The sequence below is a fragment of the Leuciscus leuciscus genome, assembly GCF_965113295.1.
Source record: "Leuciscus leuciscus genome assembly, chromosome: 14".
Lineage (NCBI taxonomy): Eukaryota > Metazoa > Chordata > Actinopteri > Cypriniformes > Leuciscidae > Leuciscus > Leuciscus leuciscus.
In genome coordinates, this window is record NC_138738.1 from 12,212,677 (window position 1) to 12,240,267 (window position 27,591).

The 27,591-nt window shown below is 37.5% G+C and overlaps 1 protein-coding gene across 6 annotated transcripts; it reads left to right on the forward strand.

Annotated features, from left to right (window-relative positions):
- The first annotated feature begins 1,815 nt into the window (after positions 1–1,815).
- tns2b (tensin 2b) lies at positions 1,816–26,349 on the forward strand. 6 transcript variants are annotated; one of them, XM_082137229.1, is made up of 26 exons: positions 1,818–3,442; positions 6,443–6,548; positions 6,824–6,861; positions 9,930–9,962; positions 10,797–10,831; positions 11,067–11,250; positions 11,336–11,386; positions 11,514–11,636; positions 12,115–12,179; positions 12,651–12,734; positions 12,813–12,925; positions 13,415–13,475; positions 13,940–14,015; positions 15,545–15,674; positions 15,787–15,849; positions 15,936–16,052; positions 16,310–17,608; positions 18,488–18,557; positions 18,682–19,523; positions 21,678–21,902; positions 22,013–22,090; positions 22,172–22,249; positions 23,134–23,302; positions 23,638–23,706; positions 24,023–24,052; positions 25,920–26,349. In XM_082137229.1, exons 1-26 carry the CDS (start codon positions 3,329–3,331, stop codon positions 26,062–26,064), a joined length of 4,398 nt encoding a protein of 1,465 aa, XP_081993355.1. In that variant the 5' UTR covers positions 1,818–3,328; the 3' UTR covers positions 26,065–26,349. The 6 variants fall into 6 exon arrangements, with proteins under 6 accessions (XP_081993357.1, XP_081993355.1, XP_081993356.1 ...); XM_082137230.1 differs by having other exon boundaries at positions 11,070–11,250; XM_082137231.1 differs by lacking the exon at positions 24,023–24,052 and having other exon boundaries at positions 1,816–3,442.
- Positions 26,350–27,591: the final 1,242 nt, after the last annotated feature.

The window sequence follows — 27,591 nt, forward strand, 5'->3', positions numbered from 1 at the left end:
GTTTTCTCAGAAGGCAAGGTTAGTGAACTCCCTCAAAGTGCTCTCAAACCAATGTAATGATCCAACACATAGGATGTGCAGATCCTCCCAGTCTCTTGGTGATTGAGTATTGAAATAAGCTGCATGTGTGCTACAAGAAATCTAGTTTGGTTACATTTTAGAGCCATTTACTCTGAGCTTTGAAAAACTGAGCCATGTGTTTCGAGGTGTCTTCCACATACTGCTTTATTAGATGGATTTTACGGCCCATTCTAGGGTGGGATCTTTGCAATGCTTGTTGCATTCTTTGTGTGGTCATATTGTGCTGTCCGCCTATGTTTTCCCAGCTGCCCTAACTGAAACTCTCCTGCCTGTAACCTGGGCTGTTCTTTTTCTGCAAAAAAGTTGTCTGGTGGTCTGGCATTTTTTACTCAGATGGACTCTTGCAATCTCTATCATGAGTGCATTATCAATGTGCCCACACATGGAGATACCTGAACTCTGGTCCTGTTATGAAATGTTTGGTAACACTTTATTTATTTAAGTGTCCTTGTTACATACATTACATGTACTTACCATTGTTAAAACCGTAAATTATACATAATTACATGCAACTAACCCTCAACAAAACCCTAATCCTACCCTAAACCTGTAGTAAGTACATGTTAATTCATATTACCCAGTACTTATTAAATACATAATTACACTAACAATGAAGACTTAAAATAAAGTGTAACCAAATGTTTTTGTCATCCTTATGGCTTTTATAAACAAGCCATGTGCCATGGCTCTTGTGGTCTGCCATTAAGGTTTCTTTTAGATGGAACATAAGGTTTACTTAGCTTCATGCTTGTAATAAAACAACTTTCCACTACATTTATACAAATTAGATATAGTTACGACTCATTCCGATAGTTAAAGCTATCGTTCTTGGTGTGAACAGGCCTTTACTAATTTTGTTATAATGCAGTACAATATGGTAAGTGTTCAGATAATGATTTAAGCCACTTTATTATCAAACGATTCATATTTCAGCCCCCACGCTGACGTGTGATGACGTTGAGTTTCGTTGAGATTCTGATTGGCTGTCAATTTTTTAATAACGATTCATCGTAAAAATGTTCTGAATGCGATTTCAACTCTATTCCTCTGTGTCGTTGATTGGTGATTTATATTTTAGTATTAACAATCTCCGAACTATAGCATTGAGACTTTAAAAACGTGGGTGTAACAGTTAAACTATAAAGGCCCTTTCACACTGAGCATGACGCGATAAAACCAAGCGAATCGCTGACGAACGAACAAAAAGCAGAATCAAGGCAGCCTATGTGAGACTGATGCGAGACTGCAATCCTGTGTGTTTTCAGCTTTTAGTGACAGGTGCTGTGCTTTGTGTGTTTACTGTGTGTTTCTGCTGTGTCAGGTGCATGTATGAGTGTTGTTTCTGTTGTCTGTAGAATGACAGTTGGTGCTATCTGGTGGTCTCTGGACACAGATACTACTGAAGCGACTAAATAACATGTAGCCTATGTATTGGTAGTTCACAAATAAGTTTTTGGTCATGGTATTTTTTGTTATATAAAAAGTTTTCAATCTATTAGCTTTATTTCAGATCACTTAAATAGCCTTGTGGTGTGCACAAACAAATGTTTAAAAGAAAACTGCATAATTGCATAATCACAAGAGCTTTCTGACCTCGTCTTGTGACTAACATGAGGCCATAAAGGTTTAATTATATAATATATGTGCAGTGCTGGGAAGATTACTTAGTCTACAATTTGTAGTCAGTTACTGATTACAAATTACAGTAATCCGTTACATTAGGCCTACACATTTAAGGTAATATAATGACTGTTTTTTGATTACTTTTAAAATAACTTTTGACCTAACTTTATCACGTTGAATTGGATAATGTACCATATTGATATAAAAATAGACACCGAAACAAAATATAAATTTGATCAACAACATAAAGAACATAAAAAAAAAAGTTTCATTTAATATTAGCCTACATTATGTCAGGGTTCCTTAAGGAACTAGAGGGGATTTGTGAGGTTAATGAAAAGCTTATAAATAAATCATAAACATTTTGAAATAATTAAAAAAAAAAATTTTGAGAAAGAATTTTTTTGAGAAAACACTTCTTAAAAGTGAAATGATTTCTGTAAATCCAGTGGTCAAATGCTCTGTGGCCTCTCAATTTTCCATGTAATTAGCCATCTGATTAGTGGCTGGTCTGTGCTTGCAATTCCGCAAAACTTGGAATAAGTTGGAAGACTTTGTAATCAAGAAAAAGGTTCCGTAGTCTGATTATGAGTATCTAATTACAAGTAGGCCTACTTACTTTATGGAATCTTATGCAATTCCAGAACTGTATATTTATGGCAATTAGGCAATAATCAGACGCATTTTATTTTACACAATTAATTTAATTGCAGTATCACACAGCAGGTGTATAGTCCAGTAAATGTACACTGAAAAGTCAGCCATATTACTGATATGTGTATTATAGTATGCTGATTCAGTCATGTAACCTTCATTAATTTCATTAATTGCAGTCTTACAACTTCTACGGTCACCTCAGTTGGTCCCTGTAGCTTTTTATTAATTTAATTTGGAGCTACTGCTCACCCTGTTTTACAAAAAAAAATTATGAATGGAATTTTATTCATGGAACAGTTTTGTGGTTTCATGTGCTCCACAGTAACTTATTCAGTATTGCACCCACACATGCAGATGCGAGGCGAGTACAGCTAAAGAGCGGATGGGAAGGAACAAGAACAGATGCTTTGTTGTCTCATTCTGCCAATAAAAAACAGAGATGAGGAGGAACAGAAGACCTAATGCTTCTCTCTGTGTGCAGACTTAGGGACTGGGTGGTGGAGAGATGTTGGAATACAAGCCTTAGGGGTTGTGCGTGTGTGTGTGTGTGTGTGTGTGTGTGTGTGTGTGTGTGATGGCTCCCAGTGGGTGAGCAGAGCTCAAGTGCCTGAGAAGAGGAAGGGTCTGACGTAAGCCTGCCAAAAACAGCTGCGATAGAGACGGAGGAGGGCGTTACATAGTGTGCATGTGAGGGGGCAAGAGACAGTCAAAGGGAGGACACCCCGAGAGACACTTAGAGGGAGACGTTGGAAGTTGGAGAGAATGTGTGGAAAAGATGGTGTGAGAGATATGATTCTGTGTTGGAACTGGACGCTAAGACACTGAGGAACAACGAGACGTCCTTGAGGAGACGGGAAACATAAAACAAAGAGCAACCTGGACTGAAGACCAAGGAAAACAAGTGCTAAGAAAGTGTAAAGAGGAGAAGGAAAGGATATCTAAGGAGGAATAAAGCAAGTGAAGTAGAATGGGTTGTGTCTTCAGCAAGCAGCGGTGGGCTAAACAGAGGAATTCCCAGCCCTCGGACCCCCCGAAAACACGAGACCTCACAGATGATGCAGAGATTCTCAGCTTAACAGAGGTACGTGTGTGTGTGTGTGTGTGTGTGTGTGTCTGTCTGCGTGCACACATGGGGTCATAGGTAAGAAGCTCTTCAGGCAATGATTGCATTGGGTCTCCCTCAATGCTTATGTTTTATGTCTTCTGTAAATCATTCCATATTTGCAATCTTTAGAATCAGGGTTGTCCATGGAGAACAAATCTAAAACGTATAGTACTGCCACTATTTGTAACTTTATAACTATAATCTGTTTAATGTACTTTATAAAAGTTATCACAGTAAAACTTCACAATGAGGTTCAGTTAATTAAAATTAGTGAATGCATTAGTATCATGAACTGACAAACATTTGTAAAAAAAAAAAAAAATTATTATAATAATTTCATTAACCTACTTTAATGTTAATAGGCCTATACTTTTGTTCATTATTAATTCATGTTCATTCATGATACATTAATATTCATTAAATACAGCTTGAAACGTTAGCATTAATCTAGATTTATAAATCATGTAAGAGTATTTTTTTTTCCAAATGCATCAACCATAATTGTTATATAATATATTATTATTATCCATTATATTTTATATTATTCATTATATTATGTTGTCGCGTATTTATATTGGCTATAATTTTAGCTATATAGCCTAGTCATATTAACTTATTATAAAGTGTCTTTTTTGTTTACTCTTGGGGTTCCCGAGTTGGTTGACATTCCATAGGAGTATTTTATTTTATTTTTCAACAAAATTTCAAGTTAAAGTGTATATTTTAAGTGCTGTCAGCTGTCTCTTGTTTTAAGTGGTTCTGTTTAGAATATTAGACCCCTGTCTCTGCTTATAATGCAGTTTAATGTACAGTGCAATTGAAAGTGAATGAAGTGTATGTAAAACTATTTTTTTGCTGCAAAGGTTGAATAGTAGCTGAAGGGATATTCCTGTCAGTGAACATTCACCCCCACACACAAACGCTCACTCACAATCACACTTCCATGTCCGTCATTTGGTGGCAGGTTGACTCTTTGGGGTCAGACAGCTTTAGCATGTTATGTGCCCTTAGAAAACTAACCTATAGGGTGGAAAATTGACCTCCTTAGAGATTTAAATGCATGGAAATAGAATAAGGGAATATTTCCACTTCACAATTCATTGTACGCAGTGACAAACTCTTCCATGTCATAAGTGTGTAATGGTGTTGACAATGGGCAATATATTCCATAACACTGACAAATAGATTATCATACGCATGCAAGCATGCACACAAACACATAGGTTTCCCAGGGATCCTTTGGTCAGAAAGAGGTTAAAAATAGACGGTGGAATTCTGGAACGGTGGAAGCATACCTCGGCCTTCCCACCTGCTCCCGTCTACTCCTGCCCGGAATGTGAGTGTGTATGTGTAAGAGAATTCCTATTAGCAGGGCCAAAACTCTATTTCAGAATGTAAGCAGTAACAGTAGCAGAGTGGAGTTTTCTTTCTTTCTTTCTTTCTTTTTTTCTTATAGCCTGTACATTTGACTTTGGGAGAATTCTAGAAACCTAAACAGTGAGTTCATTCTGCTCTCTTCAAGAAGTGAGAAGGCATGAGGAGAAAGCTGTGGTGTTGGATATGTGAAGGGAAATGCTTTATCCATGAGCCAAACTTTGGCTGCAGAGAGCAAGGGTGGAGAGCTGAAAATGTGCCTGTTAAGAACCACGTTTAAAAAGAAAAGAAAAAAAGTTTCTCTTTTATCTGGATTACATTTAATATTTGGATGTCACAGGCTCGTAGTAGGCTATGTAAACATAACCTCTATGAGGGGAACTTTGCACTAGTTTGTTAGTGAACTGCTGTACGCGTGCTTTTTAAAACATCCTGTGTAATTGTTGAACAGTTATATTTCCTCTAAAACTTTTAGGCAGATCGATTAAGGTTTTATACAACCCATATGAATTAGCACGCGCTTGCTAATATTATAGCGATTGTTTACTTCCCATGTACAGGCTGTAGATGGCAGCATTGTCAAGCTGAGCCTTTCAAAGGTTGTGGTCAGTAAGATTTAAAGAATTGTGAGAATTGTAAGAATCTTACGAAAGTGAAAATAAAGACTGTCAAAAGTGATTGTAACATTGTTACTGACATATAAATATATTTCGATTAAATGCTATTCTTTTGAACTTTCTATTCATCAAAGCATCCTACATTTTTTTTATCATTAGGCTACCACAAAAATATATTAAGCAGCACAACTGTTCAACAATGATAATGATAATAATAATAATAATAATAATAATGTTACTTGAGCACCAAATAGCATATTAGACTGATTTCTGAAGGATCATGTGAAACTGAAGACTGGAGTAATGATGCTGAAACTTCAGCTTTGCTGAATTACGTTAAAAAAAACAATTCAAGTTGAAAATAGTTATTTTAAAGTTTAATAATATTTTACAACATACTGTTTTTACTGTATGTTTAATCAAATAAATACAGCTTTGGTGCACATAAGAGACTTATTTAAAAAATCTTATCTAATTTCATAAACAAAATATTATAATTGCTATGAATGGAGTTAAAGCTTTCCTATAGGATTCATAATAATTTGTTGATGAAATGGTGGTAATATGTAGACGTCATTAATTAAGTAGAAAAAAATCAGCCAGTTTGTAGGGTACAACAGAATAAAGAGTTTTGTCATTCAGTGATGGTCAGATCATCCAGCTGTCTTTCACAACATCTGCTCAGTGCATCAAAAACAGTTCACATCATCACAGTACTCTTCCCCAATACAAACAAACATTTCATGCATCATCTCCAGTGTATGAGTGATTGATTTGTGCTCTTCATATCACCACGACTGGGGGCGTGTGGACATGTGTGCTCAGTTCTCATTAATATCATGTTTGTGGTTGGCAGATCTTTTTGGGGTTTATTTCTTGCCAAATGTACCATAGATCCAAATATAAATACATTTGTGAAAATGTATCTACTACTGTATAATTTTGAGGTGTGTGTGTGTGCGTGTATGTGTGTGTGCTTACATAGTTGGAGAAAGTGGCTTCACACTCCTTTAAAGAGAGGAACTTCAAGAAGAAACACCACTGTGCTGTTTGCAGACAAACCCTCGACAGCCATGGCATGTACTGCAGAGGTGAAACACACATTTGCTTTTCTATCATTTATACTTTACATTTACTTCTGTTGTTTTTTAAAATATATTTTTATCATGTTTCTTAAGCCGTTTACTCGTGGACACCGTTGGTTGCTCCACACAATGTATGTGATTTCAGGTTTTACTATCTTTGTGGGACATTTGGTCCCCACATTGAAGGCAAAACCTATCACATACACATATAATGTACACACACATATAACATATAATGTACATTAATATTTATTTATATAATCCACATTTTATCCTTGCAGAGTGTAAAACTGCAGTGCATACGAAATGCGAGGAAAAGGTATGTTTATTTCTCTCGCAGCTGAAATCTTGTTACTACTGTTTGCTTATAATGTGAAGTAAGTGAATATTGCTAAACTGTGATTGTCACTGTATTGGCTATAAACAATAAGGAAATTTGGCTGAAAAATAATTCCACTTCTTGCTAATGACTGTGTGTGTCCTTGTAGCACCAAATGTTCATCTATGATCTTCGTGGCTTTTGGTCTTGTGATGTGTGTCACTCACAAATATAGTACAAATAGGTCTAAATCCGATGAGTTATGAACTCTGGTTATCTCTGGTATTAATAGAAATTGCAATCAGTCACCGGATGCCATCAGTGCATCACACGGATATACACTAGTGTATCCACACGTTATACACGCTACAGCTGTTCCTCTTGTTCTCTCCTTCTCTTTCATATTTCTCCTGCACTCTTTTTTTTCTCAGTAAAAAAATTGTGTTCATCGAACCTAAATAAATTAAGGCAACAGTTTCCATGGACATAAAATGTCAAGTGTCAAAACAATGCAATCATAATTATTTATGCTCCAATGCATGCTGGAAAAAAGTAACTGTTTGGCAACATCGTCTCTACTAATAGCGAAACAACTAAGTTTATCCGCTTCAAAAACAGCGCCCTTATTAACTCACTAGTGAGAAATGTCATGTGGCTTTTAATATTTTACTGATAATATCATCAGAGCAGTGCTGACAACATGTTTCTGTGCCAGTGCTTGTCTGTACTGTGTGTGTTTGTGTTTGAGTGGGAGAGAGAGCGGGAGAAAGAGGGTATGTGCTTCCCATACATAATAAAATGTAATTTTTGCGGCAAAAAATTGAAATAATTTGTAATAACTGAAATAACTGAAATCATTTGGTGAAGTCATATGGAACTGTAATGCGGTCAAGACCTGCCTGGAACTACTTTGGCCGTGCGTTTCCCTGAAAATAATTGCAATCCTTAGAACATTCATCAACCAACCAGATTCTAGCATTCAACAGCCCCATAGTATTAGACCTTAATGCACCAGCGAATCTTTAGAATTAATGAACTTATGTGCAATCTTCAGAATAGCTCTGTATATTTCTATGGTATCGCATCGGTGAAGTGGATTTACTTATTGTAGAGTTAAGGAAAGGTATTATGAGCATTGTAATGTTTTAAGCGGATGTCATAACGTCAGTAGACGGGAAGATTTTTAAACGAGCGGTTCATTCATAAATTTGTAAGATCTTACCTTCATTCTGTGGAAATACAGACTGGAAGACAGAACACAATGAGCGCAATGCTGAAAAGGGCCGGCGCTACATAAGGTCTATAACAAAGAATAATAAATATTTTAACAAATGTATTGCTCATTGTTAGGTGATGCATTATATTGCATTAATTAATGGGACCTTATTGAAAAGTGTTACAGGTTCAATTAATGCATCATGAGCTACAATGAAAAACTACAATAATCAAGTAAATCTTTGGACATTTTTAAAGCAACATTTACTTGATCTTAGAATACTTTTTACTGTGCATGCCCTCTGGTTTTAGAGAGAGAGGAAGAGTTGGGTGGGAGCAAGAGAGTGAGAGGATCAGAATGAGAGAGAGAAAGAGAGGAGAGCACTCGTGTGTATGTGTGTGTGCTATATGAACTCTAGGAAACTGGACTCGTTTGAGAAAGGTACAGACACTTTTACTTTTTAAACAGGGATTTCATATTGCTTATTGCAAAAGTTAATTATACATTTAGTGTACTTTTCATTTTGGATAGTATAATATTTTTTATCTTTGAAGTGAAAAAATGATCTGTTTGGCACAGAGAGAAATACTGTAGAAAAGACAGAATCACCAATTGATGAAAGTGGAAACAAGAGTGTAAGACACTGACACATGAGAGATACAATCAGATTGTTATTAAGGATTATAGATGAACATTTATCTTTTAACTTTTTTTAGTGATTGAGATTGTGTGTGTGAGAGCATGTTATTGTGTCTGTGTCTAGCAATTAGTTGCTACCTGCTAAACAGGATGTAGTTAATGAACCCCTGTGTGTTTCCTCATCCCACATAAAGGATCTGTTTTTTCTGCTGTAATATAATTGTATCATTACACTCTTAAAAACAAAGGTTCTTTATTGTCATCGATGGTTCCATGAAGATCCTTTAACATCCACAGAACCTTTCCACTGCTTTATTCTTCATGCAAAAAAAAAAGGTTCTTTTAAGAATGGTTCACTGAAAGGTTCTTAGGGGAACCAAAAATAGGTAAAAACTCCCTTTTTTAAATCTTTATTTTTAAGAGTGTATGTTGCAACATGTTCGTTTCATTGTGTTTTCCAGCAGGGCAATCCAAAGTCAATCTACTTAAGTCTATAGAGCTCAAATAATGAATAAAATGACTTTTCTTCAATGTAAGGCAGCAATGCAGTGAACATTCATGACTTACATGGTGAAAAAAATACACTTCTACAAACAGACTCATGATTAGGAGGAGGCACAGGCCAGCTGATCATCTGAAATAGAGTAGTGGAAATAGTTCGCAAAGCCATGCAGCAGGCATTTCATCCGTCCTGGATGGAGAGATCAGCTGCTTTTGTTTCTCTTTATATACGTGTCTCCACCCTCTGTCCACATCAGCCTCCATGTCTGTCAGTCTATCAGAATATCACACTTTCACCCTCCAATATCCAGAATGGTGGTCAGGTTTCAGTGACGGATTCTCAAACTTTTACATAACGTATTAAAGCCTTATATAGCCTGTGCAAAGTCATGTATGTTAAAATGTTAAGTCTAAACTAATTACTGGAAAGGAAGCAGAGTAAACGTGTGCAAATATGTGCGCACCCACACACTAGCACACAGTGTTAAACAGTACCAGATGTCCCCTGGTGTGATGATAACCTAATGAGGACAGAGAGGATGTCTTTAAATGGAGAGTCACCCAGTGGCCCCAAAGTATGCTAGCTGCGTATGTGTATGTTTAAAACACTGTTATGTGTCTCTGTCATGGTCTCTGATGTCTAAACCCATATTATATGTCAAGGATGTTTGATTCTGTGTATCTGGTTTCCACATATCTCGATTTCTTCCAGGTCACTGTCCCCTGTGAAGTTATCTCAGATCCAGTGAGTATTACTAATTTACAGATATTTACTTCCATAATGTCTATGGGTGAATTGCTATTTAACCCAACATTTAACAAATATCTAAAAAAGATCTAAAAAAATCAGTCCATCTACATTACATTTACATTAACTCAATAGCGGAACTGATATTGAAGGATCTGATTGAGACTTCATGAATCTTATAAGAACTGATAATAAACAAAATCTCACCTAGATACTCAAAAACTTGAAGCAACCAGCTTCAGGACATTTTTGACTTGTGGAAAGATAAAAAATGTTTGTGTAATGTCAACTTTTTATGCATTCACTTGTTCAATCAACCTTTAAAATAGAATTTGTCTGGGGAAAAATGGAAGTTGTTTATCTTATGTTTGGTTAAAGTTGAAGTCTTATGTTTGGGGTCACAGAGACGCCAGGAATGAAACATGAATAAATGCAATGCATTTTCACATGTTAAGATTTTCTGATTGATTATACACACTGTAGTCCACTCCTGCCGGTTGTTTTCTTGTGTTTTCTACAGTGTGTTTTTGCTGGGATTAAATAGACCCCAAGCAGAAACAATGTAATTATATTGTAAAATATAGTGTTGTTTATGTAGTTGTTTTTGGTCGTATCAGAGGAATGTAATAAAACAATTGGAAAGGAAATAAGAAGTTCATTTTAAATTACAACTATTTTTTACAAAGACACAACCGGAGTCAAACACAAAACAAGTCATTATTAACAGAAAAGAACGGTTAAATGAATTGTGTTTGATGTATTGCAATTAAAAAGCAATGTCTGTACCATATCTGCCTGCCTTTTTCTCACATTAACTCTGATCTCTCCTAGCCTCCATTTCAAAACCAGCTGAACATCCCTCCCAGGTAAGAGCAAATTTTATAAAGCTAACTCTGAATGACAGAGAAAAGAACAACATCATGAATGCAAGGAATAGTTCACCGAAAAAGGAACAGTCTGTCATCACTTACTGACCTTCAGGTTATTTGAAAATCAACCTGTTTGGGATGACATGTGGGTGACAAAATATGCCCAATTTTTCAGGCGTACCGTTCCTTTAAATTTGCATGTGTTTGTCTCTTTTGTGTGTGTGTTTCACAGTAGAGACAGCATGGAGAGTGTTATGGAGAAGTTAATGGGCAATCATTATGGTTTCGATCTGACCTACATCACTGAGCGTATCATCTCTGTCCTCTACCTGTCTGACCTGGAAGAACAGCATTACAGCGCTAACCTTAAGGAAGTGGCGGCCATGTTGAAATCTAAACATCAAGACAAGTTCTTGGTCAGTTGAATTGTTGTTTAAAATCATTGTTGAGATTTAATTCCACATGAATTAGCACTCTTATGTCTCTTTCACTTCTTCTCAGCTTATAAATCTGTCAGAGAAACGTCATGACATCTGCAGCCTAAATCCAAAGGTATCTTGCTCTTTGTTATTCTATTATCTAGATTTGCATACTATATAATAAGTCACTCTGTAGCTTGCTTGTTTTGACGTATGGCTCTGTTTCTGTATTTTTGGGATGACCCCTTCCCCTGCCTCAGGTTGAGGAGTTTGGGTGGCCCGATCTGCATGCCCCGCCCCTCGATAAAATATGTGCTGTGTGCAAGACCATGGAGAACTGGCTTAACTCTGACCCCCACAACGTGGTTGTACTTCACTGCAAGGTTAAGATCAGAAGTTATTTAATGTTTAATATTAGAGCTAAAAGTGTCTAAATGTCATCACAGTCTTATTAAAAGAATAGATCATCCAAAAATGAGATTCTTTCATCACTTACTTACTCCAAAGTCATTCCAAACTCATATGACTGTCTTTTTAATGGTAAAGTTTAGACTAATGTACTCTCTTTTCCGTGCAGTTGCAATGAATTTGGATTGAAGTGACAGAAAAGCACTATAAAAGTAACATAAAAGTAGTCCATACAACTGTATTTCTAGTATAATTCCTAAGATTATCTTCCCCTTTTGTGAACTCAATAACCAGATCCGTCTGATCCAATATATAGACTTGTAAATGATGAGAGAATTTAAATATAAAATTTTCATGTCATAGAAATCATAACCCCAAATTAGTATTAGTTGTTATATATATTCTTTTTCTTCTCTATCTGTCTTCTTTTCTCTCTAACTTTTACTTTCTTAGGGAAACAAAGGAAAAACAGGGGTGATTGTGGCAGCTTACATGCACTATAGCAAAATATCAGCTGGGTACTTACGCACACACACTCTCACACACTCTCACTCACTCACTTGTTTGGTTTCCATGTTTTATGTGGACTTTAATAAAAAAAAAAACTGTACATTCTATTCCCCTAAACACAAACCTCACAAAAGTTAATTAATACTTTTATTCAGTAAAGACTCAAATTGATAAAAGACATGTATAATGTTAAAAAATATATATATTTAATGCTGTTATTTTAAGCTTTGCCATCACAGAATTAAATGACATTTAAAAATATATCAAACAGAAAATGATTATTTTAAATTGTAATACTATTAATACTAACAGTATTATTGTTTTTACTGTATTTTGGATCAAATAAGTGCTGCCTTGATGAGCATATGAAACTTCTTTCAAAAACATTTAAAAAATCTTAAAATGCTCTTTGTGGGCATTTTATTATAATTCATGATTGGTATTCAAATGATTTGACTCTTACTGGTGTATGTGTGCAGGGCAGATCAGGCTCTCTCGACAGTTGCTATGAGGAAATTTTGTGAAGATAAAATCTCTTCCTCTCTTCAGCCATCTCAGAACAGGTATGACCAATGTTTATTTATGTTTGTTCCAGAATAACGTGTTCTAGTTTGGTCATGATGTTCTCTCTGTCATCGCAGGTATATACATTATTTTGCCGGTCTTCTCTCGGGTGCAATAAAGATGAACAGCTCACCACTTTTCCTGCATCAGATTCATATTCCAGCTTTGCATAACTACCAGTCTGGTGGAGGTACACAAACCCCTTTTCAATCAAACCAAGGCCTTATTTTGCAATGTCTGTACTAAGTTTGGGGAGGTGAAAAAGTACAGAATTCTATGTAAATGTTTTAAATGTTAAAATGTGTAAAAGTGATAGTTGAACCAAAAATGAAAGGATGAATTACACATCCTTATGTCATTCCAAACCTGTGACTTTCTTTCTTCTGTAGAATACAAAAGAAGAAATTTTGAAGAATGTTTCAAATTATTTTTCCTATGGATGGCAATGAATGCCATTGGTATCCAAAACAGCATTGGTCGCCTTTGACCTTTTTTGTATAACAAAAAAAACACTGCGACCTTTAAAAAAAAAAAAGTAAACTTCTGTTGTTGTTGTTCTTCTTCTTATGTTTATGTTTAAAGAAAGTCATAGTCAGGATTGGAATTGCATGAGCGTGAGTAAAGGATGACAGAATGTAGCATCATTGCATTGCCTAATTTTTTCCATTGCATTTTGAAGGTTACTCTCCCTTTCTGAAAATTTATCAGTCATTACAGCTGGTCTATTCTTCAGGCAAATAGTAAGTGGGTCTATTTTATCAGTCTCATTAAGTGTTACATGTTTTTCAGAGCTGTGGCATGGTGGCACTGTGCGTTCTGATATATTGACCTGTGGCACATAACCCTGCAAAATATATATACCATTCAGTTGGTCTTAGCTGTTTTAAGTTGATCTTGATCTCACTCTGGCCATACTAATGTTGCTAGTCTCCCAGCTGTGCAAAGCTGGTATTATGCTGGTCAACAGGCTGAAAAGTGTCCAAAACCCCTCTAAAACCAGCCCAAAGACCTGCCTGACCAGCTTAGGCTGGTTTAAGATTGTTTTTTCTGCAGGAAATCCAAGCAATGTGAGTTTCAAACGGGCTCACAGTGTGTTCAAATCACATTTCCCCTCTCTTCTCCACATGTCATGTCCTCTCTTGACTGACCTATGAAAACAAATCAGATATCATAATTTGCTGACTTCTTGTTGCTTGTGTTACAGTGATATTCAGAACCCTAACAGTAAGATGTTGTGTGTGAATATTGAACCAGCTCTACTGCTGAAGGGAGACATCCTGGTGAGGACACTCAAGCATTTCACATGAATACATTCTTGTTATATTAGAAGCTCCTAAAACCTGCTCACTAGCCATTGCTTTGAAGGGAGAAAATATTTTCAAATACATATTTAAAAATATCATTCCATTATTAGATGTATGATAAGACACCAGAATATTGCATGCAATGCTTGGGGTTAGAATTGATCAATGCTAGGTATTAAACTTAAATGAGAAAAAGTGTGTGCTATTAGTTTGCCAAGTTATCTGGCTTAAAGGGTTGGTTCACCCAAAAATGAAAATTCTGTCATTAATTACTCACCCTCATGTCGTTCCAAACCCGTAAGACTTTCGTTCATCTTCTGAACACAAATGAACATCTTTTTAATGAAACCTGAGAGCTTTCTTTCCCTCCATTCACAGCCTACACAACTACCACTTTCAGGCCCCAGAAAGGTAGTAAAGACATCATAAAAGTAATCCATGTGACTCCAGAGGTTTAACCTCAATTTTATGAAGCGATGCGAGTGCTTTGTTTGTACAAAAAACATAATTTATCACTTTATTTACAAAATATTAATCTCCATCGCGCGTTCACGAGAGCACCACAGCGGATGCATGTTGTGTTGACGTGAGAGCAGACATTGTTGCGTGAACACGCGATGGAGATTAATATTTTGTAAATAAAGTGGTAAATTATGTTTTTTGCTCAAACAAAGCACTCGCATCGCTTCATAAAATTGAGGTTAAACCACTGGAGTCACATGGATTACTTTTATGATGTCTTTACAACCTTTCTGGGGCTTGAAAGTGTCAGTTGCCTAGACTGTCAATGGAGGGACATAAATCTCTCAGATTTCATTAAAAATGTCTTAATTTGTGTTCCGTCTTAAGGGTGAGTAATTAATGTTTATAAAAATTTAAATTCTGTCATCATTTACTTGCCCTCATGTCATTTCAAACCCATAAGACTTTTAAGATCACTTTAATGAAACCTGAGATATTACTGTCCCTCCATGGAAAGTCCAGATAACCGAAATATAGAAAATTCTAAAAGATCATGAAGGCATTGTAAAAAGAATCCACATGAATTGAATGGTTTAATACAAGTCTTGTGAAGAGATATGATCACCTTATATGATGAACAGATTTAATTTAGGCTCAGGTTTCATTAAAATATCTTAATTTGTGTTTTGAAGATGAAACGGATGTCTAATTGGTTTGGAAAGACTTTTTTTTGGGGGGGGGGGGGGGGGGGGGGGGTGAATTATCCCTTTAAAGATAAAAAAAGGTGAAAAACCCAAGCCATATATCTGGATAATAATCTCACAGACACCTGGTGGGCCATTAACCACCAAGCAACCAACCAACCAGAACACCCTCTCAGCTGCCTTGCAACACTTTTATAACCACTCAGAACACCTTATGAGAACCACATAGCAACGCCCTGGCAACCAACCACAACACCCAAGCAAAGTATTTGCAAGTTTTGTGCGGAATAGCAACACATTTCCTTCAGTAAAAATGTTCTTCTTGCTGTCTGTCTTTAGGTGAAGTGTTATCACCGTCTCTCAGATGTGTGTATGAGAGAATGTGTGTTCAGAGTCCAGTTTCACACCTGTAGTGTTCATGGATCTCAGCTTGCTTTTGGCAAAGTGGAACTTGACCATGCTTGCACAGGTAAATACTTGCACTGCTTGTTTGACTGCCCACTCCAGTGCCTCAGCTTCTCAAAAGCAAAGAAATAACAGATGTTTTCTGTTTTATCATTCTGATTTTTGTTTATGTGTAGACGAGCGTTTCCCTGCAGACGCCACAGTGGAGTTAATGTTTTCTTCTGGCCCGCAAAGGAGAGGTAAACATCTATCAACTTAACTCTTCCACCGTTTTTCCATGTATTAGCACTGTCTTAATGCTGTATGTGTGTGTTTGTGTTCTGAGGTGGGGAGGTACAGGGAAATGAGCCGGGAGTATCTGTGGATTATGGCACCACAGATCCTGTTGTGCGCTGGGACTCGTATGAGAACTTTAACCTTCACCATGAGGATAGTGTTGAGGGTATGTGCACTCAGTCTAGTATGGACAGTTCTGTGTTAAAATGAAAACACACTAGTGTGGACAGCCATAGTGACAAACAAAAATATCAAAAAGTACAAAACAAAATAATCAATAAATAATCAATATTTGAGGGGTTCCCTACTGGTAAAAAAAATGAGTTCCGGGACAAAAAGACACTGAGACATTTTTCATTCACTCCAAAGTCATGAGACTGTAAATAATATGGTTTTGTCTATGTATTTCCCTGTGATCTCTAGATATCTGTCACACACGTGGGCCTTTGGACGGTAGCCTGTATGCTCAAGTGAAGAAGCGTCGAGCACAAGGCTCCAGTCCCAGCGGATGCCCTACCTCCATCAAAACCTCCACACACTCACCCAGTAATTCCTCCCCTCGTCCTCCCATTCATCTCTCCATCCAGCCTTTCTCACTCAGCAAAGATGCAAGTCGCTCATCTGCACCGCCAGAATCCCTCTCTCCACTTCCAAGAGAAAAAAGGGAGAAGGACGAAGACAGGGAAAGACACAGAGAAACCGCAATTCTTGACGATTGCGACGGCTCTCCCCTGAGACCAGATCGGCCCGTTCAGTCTTGTTATGGTCGTCCGTATTCCCACACTCATTCATTCTGTGGCCCAGACCTGACCAACCCGAATGCACTTGCACAAACCCTTCACCCCAAACACTACACACTTCCCTGCAGCCGCACTGCCCCACTGTCAGTCCGAGACCTGTGTGTATCCCACCCGGATCTTTTATGGGAAAGAGGGCGCTGTCTGCACCATCCCTGCCCAGAAACCATTAGACACCTGTACTCATTTCCCCCTAAAGAAGCTCACCCTCATTCGCCACTTTCCCACTCACAGTCCTCCCATTCCCACACACTTCCTCCACAGACACGCGCGTTCTTCACTGGGGAGGCATGTCCTCTGTTCCATTGCTCCGCCCTCCCTCAGGGCCATGCCATCATCCCTCCTTCTCTATCCCCTAATCAGTCACTGCTCTCCAGTCCATACAGAGAGTTACGTTACAGCACGACATCGCCAACATCGTGCTCCTGCAGGGATTGTTCTCGCTTACGAGAGGACGTTGCCCTCCACTCTTTACGTGGCAGAGAATTAGAAGCTATACCTTGGTCTAGACAGGCGGAGTTTGGGATTAGGACGGAGGTGCCTATGCACTGGAGGGATGGAAGAGTGGAGTCTCATTGGGAGGGAGTTCAAGAGGCCGAATACTGGCGGCGCAAAATAGCGATGTCACCAGTAACATTATCATACGGACATTGCCACGCTATCCCAAAACAAGATCAAGCGGCATATGTCACAGCCACCCAACCCGAAAATATTACACCACTCAGTCCATATCCCAGCCCTCAAAGCAGTGGCTACCACAGTCCGCATCCACCTTGTCCCTGCTCTCCACAAGCGCTCAGAGAGAGTCCTGGTTACGCCTCCATCAGTCATTCCCCAAACTCCTCCCCAATTGCTGTCACGCCATCTCCAAAACGAGCCAATCACAACAGTGCCTCAACTGAAGAGAGTCAGAATGGCCTTAATGGTAATCACATTGACACAGTTTGTCATTAGTCATTAAATTATGCCAAACAGTGTGTTCCTAAAACAATTTTTATTAGATGTATATAATAGAAATATTTGTGGTATTATATAATGCAAATGAAGTGTCAGACTGTACACTACCATTCAAACGTTTGGGGTCAGTAAGATTTAAAACATTTATAATGTTTAAGATTTCTATTTCAAATGAATGCTGTTCTTTTGAACTTTCTATTCATCATATAATCCTGAAAAAAGACTTTTCACAAAAATATTAAGTAGCACTGTTTTCAACATTGATAGTAATAAGAAATGTTTCTTGAGCAAATTACCATATTATGAGTTCTCTTAGGATCATGTGACACTGAAGACTGGAGTAATTTCTACTGAAAACTCAGATTGCCATGAATAAATTATATTTTACAATATATCAAAATAGAAAACAGATATTTTAAATTGCAATAATACAGTATTTCACAATATCAATTTTTTTTACTGTATTTTTGATCAAATAAATGCAGCCTTGGTCAGCATATGAGACCTTTTCCAAAACCCAAATTTTGAACAGTAGTGTATATTTAAAGGGATAGTTCAACAACAACAAAAAAGATACTTCTGTTCATCACTCTCAAGTCATCCAAACCAGTATTTTTTTTCCAACCAGATATTTTGTAATGTAAACAAAATTGGTTGGTGATTGATACTGTCTAGCCCCGAAAAGGACAGAAAGTGGCATAAAAGTTACATAGTAATAAGTCCATGTGACTAAATGATGTAAACAGTGATAGAATTTTCATTTTTGGGTGAATTATCCCTTTAACTTTCAGCTTTCTTCTCATTTCTAATCTGTTCAATTTTTCTTTCTATGTTGTGTGTTTTGTAGATAGGAGTATTAAGGTCTTAGATGCTGATAAAAGTCACATTGATGCCTTTTCTCATCCTACCCGGGACAGGTAATTATGTTTCTTCATGTACATTAATCTCATGTCAACCACGTTGTTTATTTTGATAGTTGAAGTCAGATTGAATTTAATGTAGGCCTACTATCAACCTAAATCCATCTGTGTATTCTAACAGTGGACCATTGGAGGCAAGAGATCCAATAAAAAGCAAAGCCCCAGAGGGTGAAACTTTCCCTGGATCTCTGATCACAGTTGTCTCCACTGCCAGTGGAGCAGAGGAAAAGATGAAGAAAACACAGATAATAGATTCTACATCTAACACCGCTGTCACTAGTAACCCACCATTATCCAAGGGTGTGGAGTCAGTGCATGTACAAACGCACAACCCCAGAGCTCTCAGTAACCGAGTCCCAGAATCAGTGCAGGATAAAGGGGAGCGCCCTGGCTCATTCTACACCTCAACTTCAACCTCAACAAGTCCTCAGCCGCCTCTTTGCTCTTCAGAGAGAAATTCCACTTCTGAATTCCCTTCATTCAACATAAATGCTGAAAGGCGAAGCCTGACACCCTTGACCAACTGCAATGAGGGAAGCAGCAACAGTGACCTGACAACATCGTCGCCTGACCCTGATGGCTACGTCACACCCTCTTTCCCTATAGTGTCATACTGCTACCCTCTTCTGACAGTGCCTCATGTACCATACACGGGCTACACTGCAATCACCATCCCGGCCTCCTTACCCCAACCTCCTCTTCCTGAAAAACAACGTTCACCCCCCCTTCAGAACATGTCTGATAGCACTGGCACTTCCTCAGTAAAATCAGCTGGAAAACCTTCGATTTTATCTGCCCAGTTCCATGTGTCCTTCTCCTCTACCACCAGTGAATTGCCTCCCACTTCTAGTTGCAAAGTAACCCCCTCTAGTGGTGTGGAGGAGCCAGAGAACCGCCTCAGCTCCAAGTTTGTTCAAGACAGCTCCAAGTACTGGTACAAACCGGGCATCTCCAGAGACCAGGGTGAGAACATCTGCATGTTTAATGGTGCTTGCGTCAATATTTTGTACATTTACATTTATTCAATTGGCAGATTTTGTATGCATCCTCTGGCAGTCGAACCCATGATTATGGCATTCTATGCTCTACACAGTTTAACTATTATATATTAGGGAGGGATACACTAATATTATATATTAGGGATACACCCTTGGATAATATATTATTGGTACCATTAGAAATGTATTAGATTTTTTTAGTATTTAAAGGAACACTCCACCATTTTTTGAAATAGGGCTTATTCACCTTCTTTCCTACATTTAGATAGGTGGGCAAATGCATTTTTGTCTCAGTGCATGCATTGTTTTAGTTTGACAGGGTCGGCGCTAGCTTAGCTTAGCTTAATGAATGGAATCCTTTGTTGCCAGCTACCATGTCCTGAGTAAAAGTGATAAAAATAAATACAAAAAACACCTAATTACTTCTTGTGGCCTGCGTATTCACAACAAGTACAAATAGCGATGCAGATTAACACTAGGCGATTTCCTAGGCAGATATTGACTTGGGACTATATTAGGGGGAAGCACAGGCGAAGCACTGCTGCTTGGGCGCAGAGATATCACGCAACACATGAAATCCCACGACTTCCGTCAACATACCGGCGTGAATAGTAGCTGGCTATTTTTTCTACAGTACATGAATGGCAATGAATATGGCTAATTTTGTGAGAGACGAAGAGGGTGACTTCTCAGACAGTCAAGAGCCAGAGCCAGAACCATACCTGAGTTTTCAGAAGATGAGCTGCGTGCTTTGGAAATAGAATGACAGGAGGAGGAGGTTGCGATCGCTCAACAGCCTGAGGACGTGAGGATGAGAGCCAACACAAACTGGTGGTGTGAATGAGGGGGAATATGCCAATCTATCCCGACTGAAATAGTGTCTGTGCTGTGGAGAGTGGGACAAGTTTCTGCCATCGATGACCAGGCTCAGCGCGTCAGATCAAGATGAGCGTGCCCGCAGTTGTGTCACAGCTACCGAGGATTTCACGGCGTTGATCCATCCTGCAGTAACTTTTACTCTATTTTTTTTCCCGGTGTAGTAGCAGTGCTTCGCCTAAGCAGCAGTGTTTCGCCTGTGCTTCCCCCTAATATAGTCCCAAGTCAATATCTGCCTAGGAAATCGCCTAGTGTTAATCTGCATCGCTATTTGTACTCGTTGTGAATATGCAGGCCACAATAAGTAATTAGGTGTTTTTTTATTTTTTTTTTATCACTTTTACTCAGGCCATGCTAGCTGGCAACAAAGGATTCCATTCATTGTGCTAAACTAAGCTAGCGCCGACCCTGTCAAACTAAAACAACGCATGCACTGAGACAAAAATGCATTTGCCCACCTATCTAAATGTAGGAAAGAAGGTGAATAAGCCCTATTTCAAAAAACGGGGGAGTGTTCCTTTAATTATATTAGATATTTAATTGCAAATGCTCATTTCCTGTTTTTACGTTTAGATTACCTTGCTGTTATCTAACGCTCACCTAAATTGAATCTTTAAAAACAATAATAATCTAGTAACACTGTTAAATGTCAAGTCAGTTTTATTTGTATAGTGCTTTTTACAAAACATATTGTTTCAAAGCAGCTTTACAGAAAATCATGATCTTCATGCCTTATAGTCGAATTTAGCATATTAGAGCTAAGCAATGATATAGTTTACATTTTGCAATAATATTAACAATTGAGCAGTTGATATTTGCTATTTATAGTATTTACTGCATTTTTCCACTTTTTTTAATTGCTTAGACAAAATGGAATATAATTTAAATATAGGCCATTTATCAGTTATCAGCCATAACATGAAAACAATTATCGATTTTTCTTATTGGTCAGAATATTATCGAATACGATTAATCTCAGTGCAAGTATTAAACACCCAGGTGTTTGTGTTAATAATTTAAGCGGTCATGAAGAAACTAGCATCTACCCAGGAACAACTTCATAGTAATGCAATAAAAAAATGAAAAACCTGAGCATATTTGAATGAGCAAATAAATTGTAGGAATTAAAACATTTAAAAATATAGTTGTATTAAATTATCATTCTATAGGAGACGATGCATATTACAGAAATATTGCTGTGCCTCTATTAACAGAAGTACAAAATATCTCTTTCCCCATTTAGCTATTGCAGTATTGAAAGATAAGGAGCCCGGCTGCTTTCTCATTAGGGATAGTAATTCATTCCAAGGCGCATATGGATTGGCCCTCAAAGTCACCACACCTCCAGCCCACGCTAGTAACCATGGTGAGACGGGCAACCCACAGGAGCAGCTAGTTAGGCACTTCCTGATTGAGAGTGGCGCTAAAGGTGTCAAGATCAAAGGCTGTCAAAATGAAACATATTTTGGTGAGACAAAGATGATTATGCCTGGTTTATGGATGTTTTTCTAATGCTCTGCGTTGAAAACAGTGACCCCTGTTGATTTTGTATTATGAATCTTCTCTCTTTCCTCCCAGGCTCCCTGTCTGCTTTGGTGTATCAGCACTCCATTTCTCCTGTGTCTCTTCCGTGTGTACTGCGAATCCCAGATAGAGGTCATACAAACATTTAAACCTTTGGCAATGCATACATTTTTTTCATAGTGAGTGTATAATAACTGTCTGATTGCGTTTCAGATCTTGTTGGTGAATTGCAGGAATTGCAAAGTGGAACTAATACCAGCACAGCTGCTGACCTATTGAAACAGGGGGCAGGTGAGTTTATTTTTTACTTAATTTTTCTATGTATAAATGGTTGGTGGAAAAAAGCTTGTTATTATTTGATTAATAGAAACTTCAAAAGAACAGCATTTATTTGAAATGTTGTAACAATATAAAAGTCTTTATTGTCATTTCTGATCAATTTAATGCATCCTTGCAAAAAAAAAAAAAAATCATACTGACCCCAAACATTTGAATGGTAGTTTATAAAAAAAGAGCTTGGTGATAAACTTCAAAGTTTATATTAATTATATTTCATTAAAAATAAAAATATGAAACAAATTAATACAAAGTTCTGTCATGAAACTCTAGATAGCAAAGGCTGATAGGGCCTTTACTCAATCTATTTGCGATCACATCATTCTCTATAGGGCACAGCTGATTGGATCCTCCTGTATCAGTAGCCAAGGAGCTCGCTGCTCAACCTTTAAATACTTGGTCAGTATTTGCCTTAGCAGTGTAGAGCGCTTTCAGAAACCCTTCACCTTCCCCAGCTCCACCTGTATAGATCTGCTACGGGTAATTCATGTGTGCTATATTATACAGCAGCAGCATGTCTTTCTCACAGCAGCAGCGAAGCGGATCAGTTCCACCAATACCAAACATATCAACATTGCCATATTTAGTCAAGTCAAGTCACCTTCATTTATAAAAGCAGCTTTACAGTGATAATAGGAAATTAAAGTAACAGAGATTGTTTGGCTTTACAGCAGCTCCATTGAGAGAGTTGTCATGGCAGAAATGTCCCTTTTCTCCCTCTAATATTATTATTTTACTCTCTCTCTCTCTCTCTCTCTCTCTCTCTCTCTCTCTCTCTCTCTCTCTCTCTCTCTCTCTCTCTCTCTCTCTCTCTCTCTCACTCTCTCTCTCATTGTCAGCTTGTAATGTTCTCTACCTAAATTCAGTGGAAACTGAATCTTTGACTGGCCCGCAAGCCATCTCCAAGGCAACCAAGTGTACTTTGACCCAGGAGCCTCGTCCTTCGCCAACAGTCGTCCACTTCAAAGTGTCCAAACAGGGCATCACCCTCACTGATAATCAGCGCAGGTACAAACACACATGTTGAATAACACGTATGTTTTGCTTCGCCAAGCAAAACAACATTCATTGTATCATGGCTTTATTAATAACACTCCCCAAGCATATTTTTAGTACCGTCCTTCAAGTATGAGATTAAAGTTACTTATTTTAGACATTCAAGCAAACCACATGCCTTTATGGCTCATTCCCAAGACATTAATCGGAGACACTGAAAAGTAAAAACAGTCTTCATAGTCATGACACAGATAAGAATCTAATCCATATCCTCATTCTCTCTCTCTCTCTTTCTCTCTCTCTCTGTCTCTCTCTCTCTCTCTCTCTCTCTCTCCTTCTCTATACAGACTATTTTTTAGGCGACACTACCCTATTCATACTGTGACTTTCAGCAGTGTGGATCCGCTGGATCAAAGGTAAAATTCAAGATGGAATCATTAGAAAAATACAACTCCAATCTACAACAGACTGCATCGTTCATATACTCTGCCAATTGCCAAGCCAACGTGTATTGCTTTGAACGTAGTATAGTGAACATGTCTAGAGGAGAGGGTTTGACTCTCATGCTGATCTATCAAGTTTATCAACATGCTATTATTTTTTTGCACAAGGGCTCTCCTGCCCTCTTTAAGCTTCTCTCTTATTTGCTCTGCTTGTACATGTTGCTTAGCCTCTGCGTGTGTATGTGTGTGCGTGCGTGTGTGTGTGTGTGTGTGTTTGTGTGCGTGCCAGGTGGATTGATGCTGATAACACTTCCTGCAAGTAAGTGCTTCTACTTATACACTTACACTTACACAATTTCTCTTTTGGTGTAGCATTTCTCATGTTTTCTGGAAGTTTATTCCTAAATATGTAAATTTAGGAGTGAGACAACTTGTTTTTTGCCGCTCAGAATAAGTGATTTCTTAATTTAAAGTGCCCCTTTTATGCTTTTTCGGATATTACCTTTCATGTAGTGTGTTATATAGCTGTTTAGATCTGCAAAGATCAAAGTTATTGTCTCCCAAAAGAAAGAACCAATTCTGAACTGCCTGAAACGAGTCATCAGTAACTCCAGTCATACTTCCTGCACGAACCTACGTATGGTTTGTAACGAATTTGCATAAAGCATATGCATATGGTCTTCACTGGCTGAAAATTCAGGCTCCGGAGCTGAAATTCAGATATAGTAATGGCTGTTTCGTTTCCGAAACACGCTGTAAGAGGTAGACCAATCACAACAGACTGGGCCATCTGACCAATCAGAGCAAAGCAGCTATTGGAAAGGAGGGGTTTAGACAGATCAGGGGTCTCATTTATAAAACTGTGCGTAGGATCCTTACTAAAAGTGTACGTGCGCCCGAAAGCCAAAAATGGCGTACGGCAAAAAACATTCAGACTTATAAATCCGTTCGTACGCCAGAACCCGCGCAGAATTCACTTTATAAATCCCAGTCAGCGGAAGATTGTGCGCACATGCGTCTCCACCCCGAAATAAACATATATGGAGCTTACAACGCCTAGTTTTACTATGCAGATCCTCATCTGCATATCATTTGCATATGATTATTATTCATCCACGTGATAACGTTTAACGGTACAAGACACATTAGGCTACATTAATAAAAATCATGTAGTTGCCTATCCTTGCCTTGTTTTTGAATACATAAATTAAATAGAGTAAAATACATTTCAGAGAAAGTTTTTCTCAATCTTTTCCACTGGCCGAATTGTATTTTTAATTGGTTTATATTTTTTATGGAAACAGATGCCTTGTGCATTATTTGCACGAAACTATTTTCTCAGACAATCTGGTATTATCATGATAAGCAATTATCTCTGTGGTTAAAACATTAAAACACAGCACGCCACAGGAAAAGTGTTAAAAAAAACATCGCATCCACAACAAATATTTCTATTGATTGAATATCTTTTTTTTTTTTACTTCTCAGTAATGATTTCATGTTTAAGTGTTTAACTCCATTACTTTGAATGACATATTTAATCTAAATGTTTATATCAGAAGTAAAACATAGTTTAAATCATTATTTTATTTATTTAAACTGTTTTGCGTCAGTTTCACTAAACGGCCCAACGCGCTCGCTGGCGCGGACATTTAAGAAAGAATGGATATTTGCTTCAAGTGACAGGCTTGGTGAGTGAAATTATATTTGTATTATCTTTCTGTATATGTTTAATTTTCTTTAGATTTTCTGTCTAAAAGTGACCAAAAAGACATTTAACTCCAGCTCACCATCGGTGTCGCCAAACTGCTCCATCTCCAAAACGTTCATGGGTCAGAGTTTGCGTGCAGGTGCGCAAATTTTTCCGTCAAGTTTGTTTTTATAAATCACAACTTATGCGTCGGAAGTGGCGTACGCCTCTTTCAGGGCCTGTTTTGTGCGTACGCAACGGCTATAAATGAGGCCCCTGATCCTTGATCAAATCATCAAACCTTTTCAGACACTGTGAGAAAAGAGGTGATGCTGCAATGCATATTATGAGAAAATTAAAGTGTTTTTTTAACCTTTGATGCATGTAAACCTATTGTAGAAGACCTCCAAAACAAAATTACGAACCTTTAGTATAATAAGGATTGTTAAGCAGTTTAACAATCTGTCATGGTCTGATTCTTACTTGTTTTCTATAGGATGTTTGGATTTGTTGCACGGCGCAGTGGTGGTTTGGGAAATGTGTGTCACCTGTTTGCAGAGCTCGACCCAGAGCAGCCAGCCACAGCCATTGTGAACTTCATCAATAAAGTCATGCTGGGACCTCAACAGCTGCGAAAATGAACACAGTATAGAGAGATGGAGAAAAACAAAATTGAGAGAACAAAGGAAAAGAGGGTAGTGCAGTGGATATTGTTACATTTATACACAGAATCAGAGGAGTGTTTGTCATTAGGATGGACAAAAAAACAACTCAGTATGCAAGCTTCCACTTTTCCTGTCATGTTCACATGTAGTAAAAATCAGTGTGATAAGGTCAGGTTAAAATTGAGTGCATTATGAAGTGATTTTAAATTATATGCCTTTTATTGAATAAAAATGAATTCTATGAGAAAAACAACAACTGGACATTTTCCTGGTAGAGAAAGTTTTTTTTAACACAAACCTTTTTTGGTTTAAGTAAATGGGCTTTTTTAATCCTACCACTCAGGATGCCAAAGTGTATGACTGAACAGAACCACAAATGTGTTCTGTTTTTATTTTCATTGATTTTGATTTTGACTTGTGTGTTTGTTTTCAGTTTAATGGTCAGAATGTTTTGGCTGTTTGTTTTCTATTCAAAATGGCCTTTACAATACAATCATATTTTTTAGCAACTGATGCATTTTTAAATTTATACTTTTTTGGTATTTAAATAAAATATTAATAAAAATGGAAAATATGAATATGTCTAGACTCTCATTTTTATATATAAATTATCTGATTTCCAGTTATTTAATAAAGGTTTGCAGTCATGTTTCTTTGTTTTTGTTTTTCTAAATTTGTTAATCATGTTGGGCGTCACTTTCTTATGTTCTAACTGACAAGCACTGCTAGTCTTTGCTTGTTGCCCGTTAAACATAGTTTGCTTAGGTGTGGCATACAATTCTAAACTTAAAGCTTATGAATACAGCCATTTAATTAGGCTCAATGCTATTTATCTCACAGTAACCATCAGACTGTAAATCAACATAGAACTTATGTGGTCTGCAAAGTGTAAATTAACAATATATTTATAGTTTGGAAATTTTACAAATGTTTACATCCTCGTTCTGGTAATAGAGCACACACACAAAAAAAACTAGTTTACAAATATATGTTAATCACTGAAAGAGATGGGCTAACACAAATAATTTCATATTTATACACATATTCTTACTGTGACAAAAAAAAAGAAGAAGAATTTTTCATTTATTTTACTGTCACAAATTTTGATGACAAGCAGCTATCAAGTAACAAAACAGTCCATCCTCATCAGTAAATTAAATATGAGCATACTCACGAGTCACTTATTGGAGACACTTTGTCATTGTTTATTTTGTAAACGTAAACATGATGAATTATCATTTTTATGAAGGTACAAAGCTGATGCTTTAACCTTGGGTTTTCTAATTCAACACGACATAGCATTTGTTTTCAATCTTCGACTACTGTGGCTTTTTCAAAAGGACGAGGTCCCACCGAGATTTGAACTCGGATCGCTGGATTCAAAGTCCAGAGTGCTAACCATTACACCATGGGACCGCACTGCCGCGAGGAGCAGCACAACGACACTTATTTAATATGTCGATATGAGTGCTGTTATGTACAGTTATATGGTATTAAATTGTG

Bases quoted from the DNA above. Each gene is read 5' to 3' on its own strand.
- tns2b (XM_082137229.1), top strand. From the start codon at position 3,329: ATGGGTTGTGTCTTCAGCAAGCAGCGGTGGGCTAAACAGAGGAATTCC. The intron at 12,735-12,812 runs GTATGACCAATG...CTGTCATCGCAG, and splicing joins CTTCAGCCATCTCAGAACAG to GTATATACATTATTTTGCCG. The intron at 15,675-15,786 runs GTAAATACTTGC...GTTTATGTGTAG, and splicing joins ACTTGACCATGCTTGCACAG to ACGAGCGTTTCCCTGCAGAC.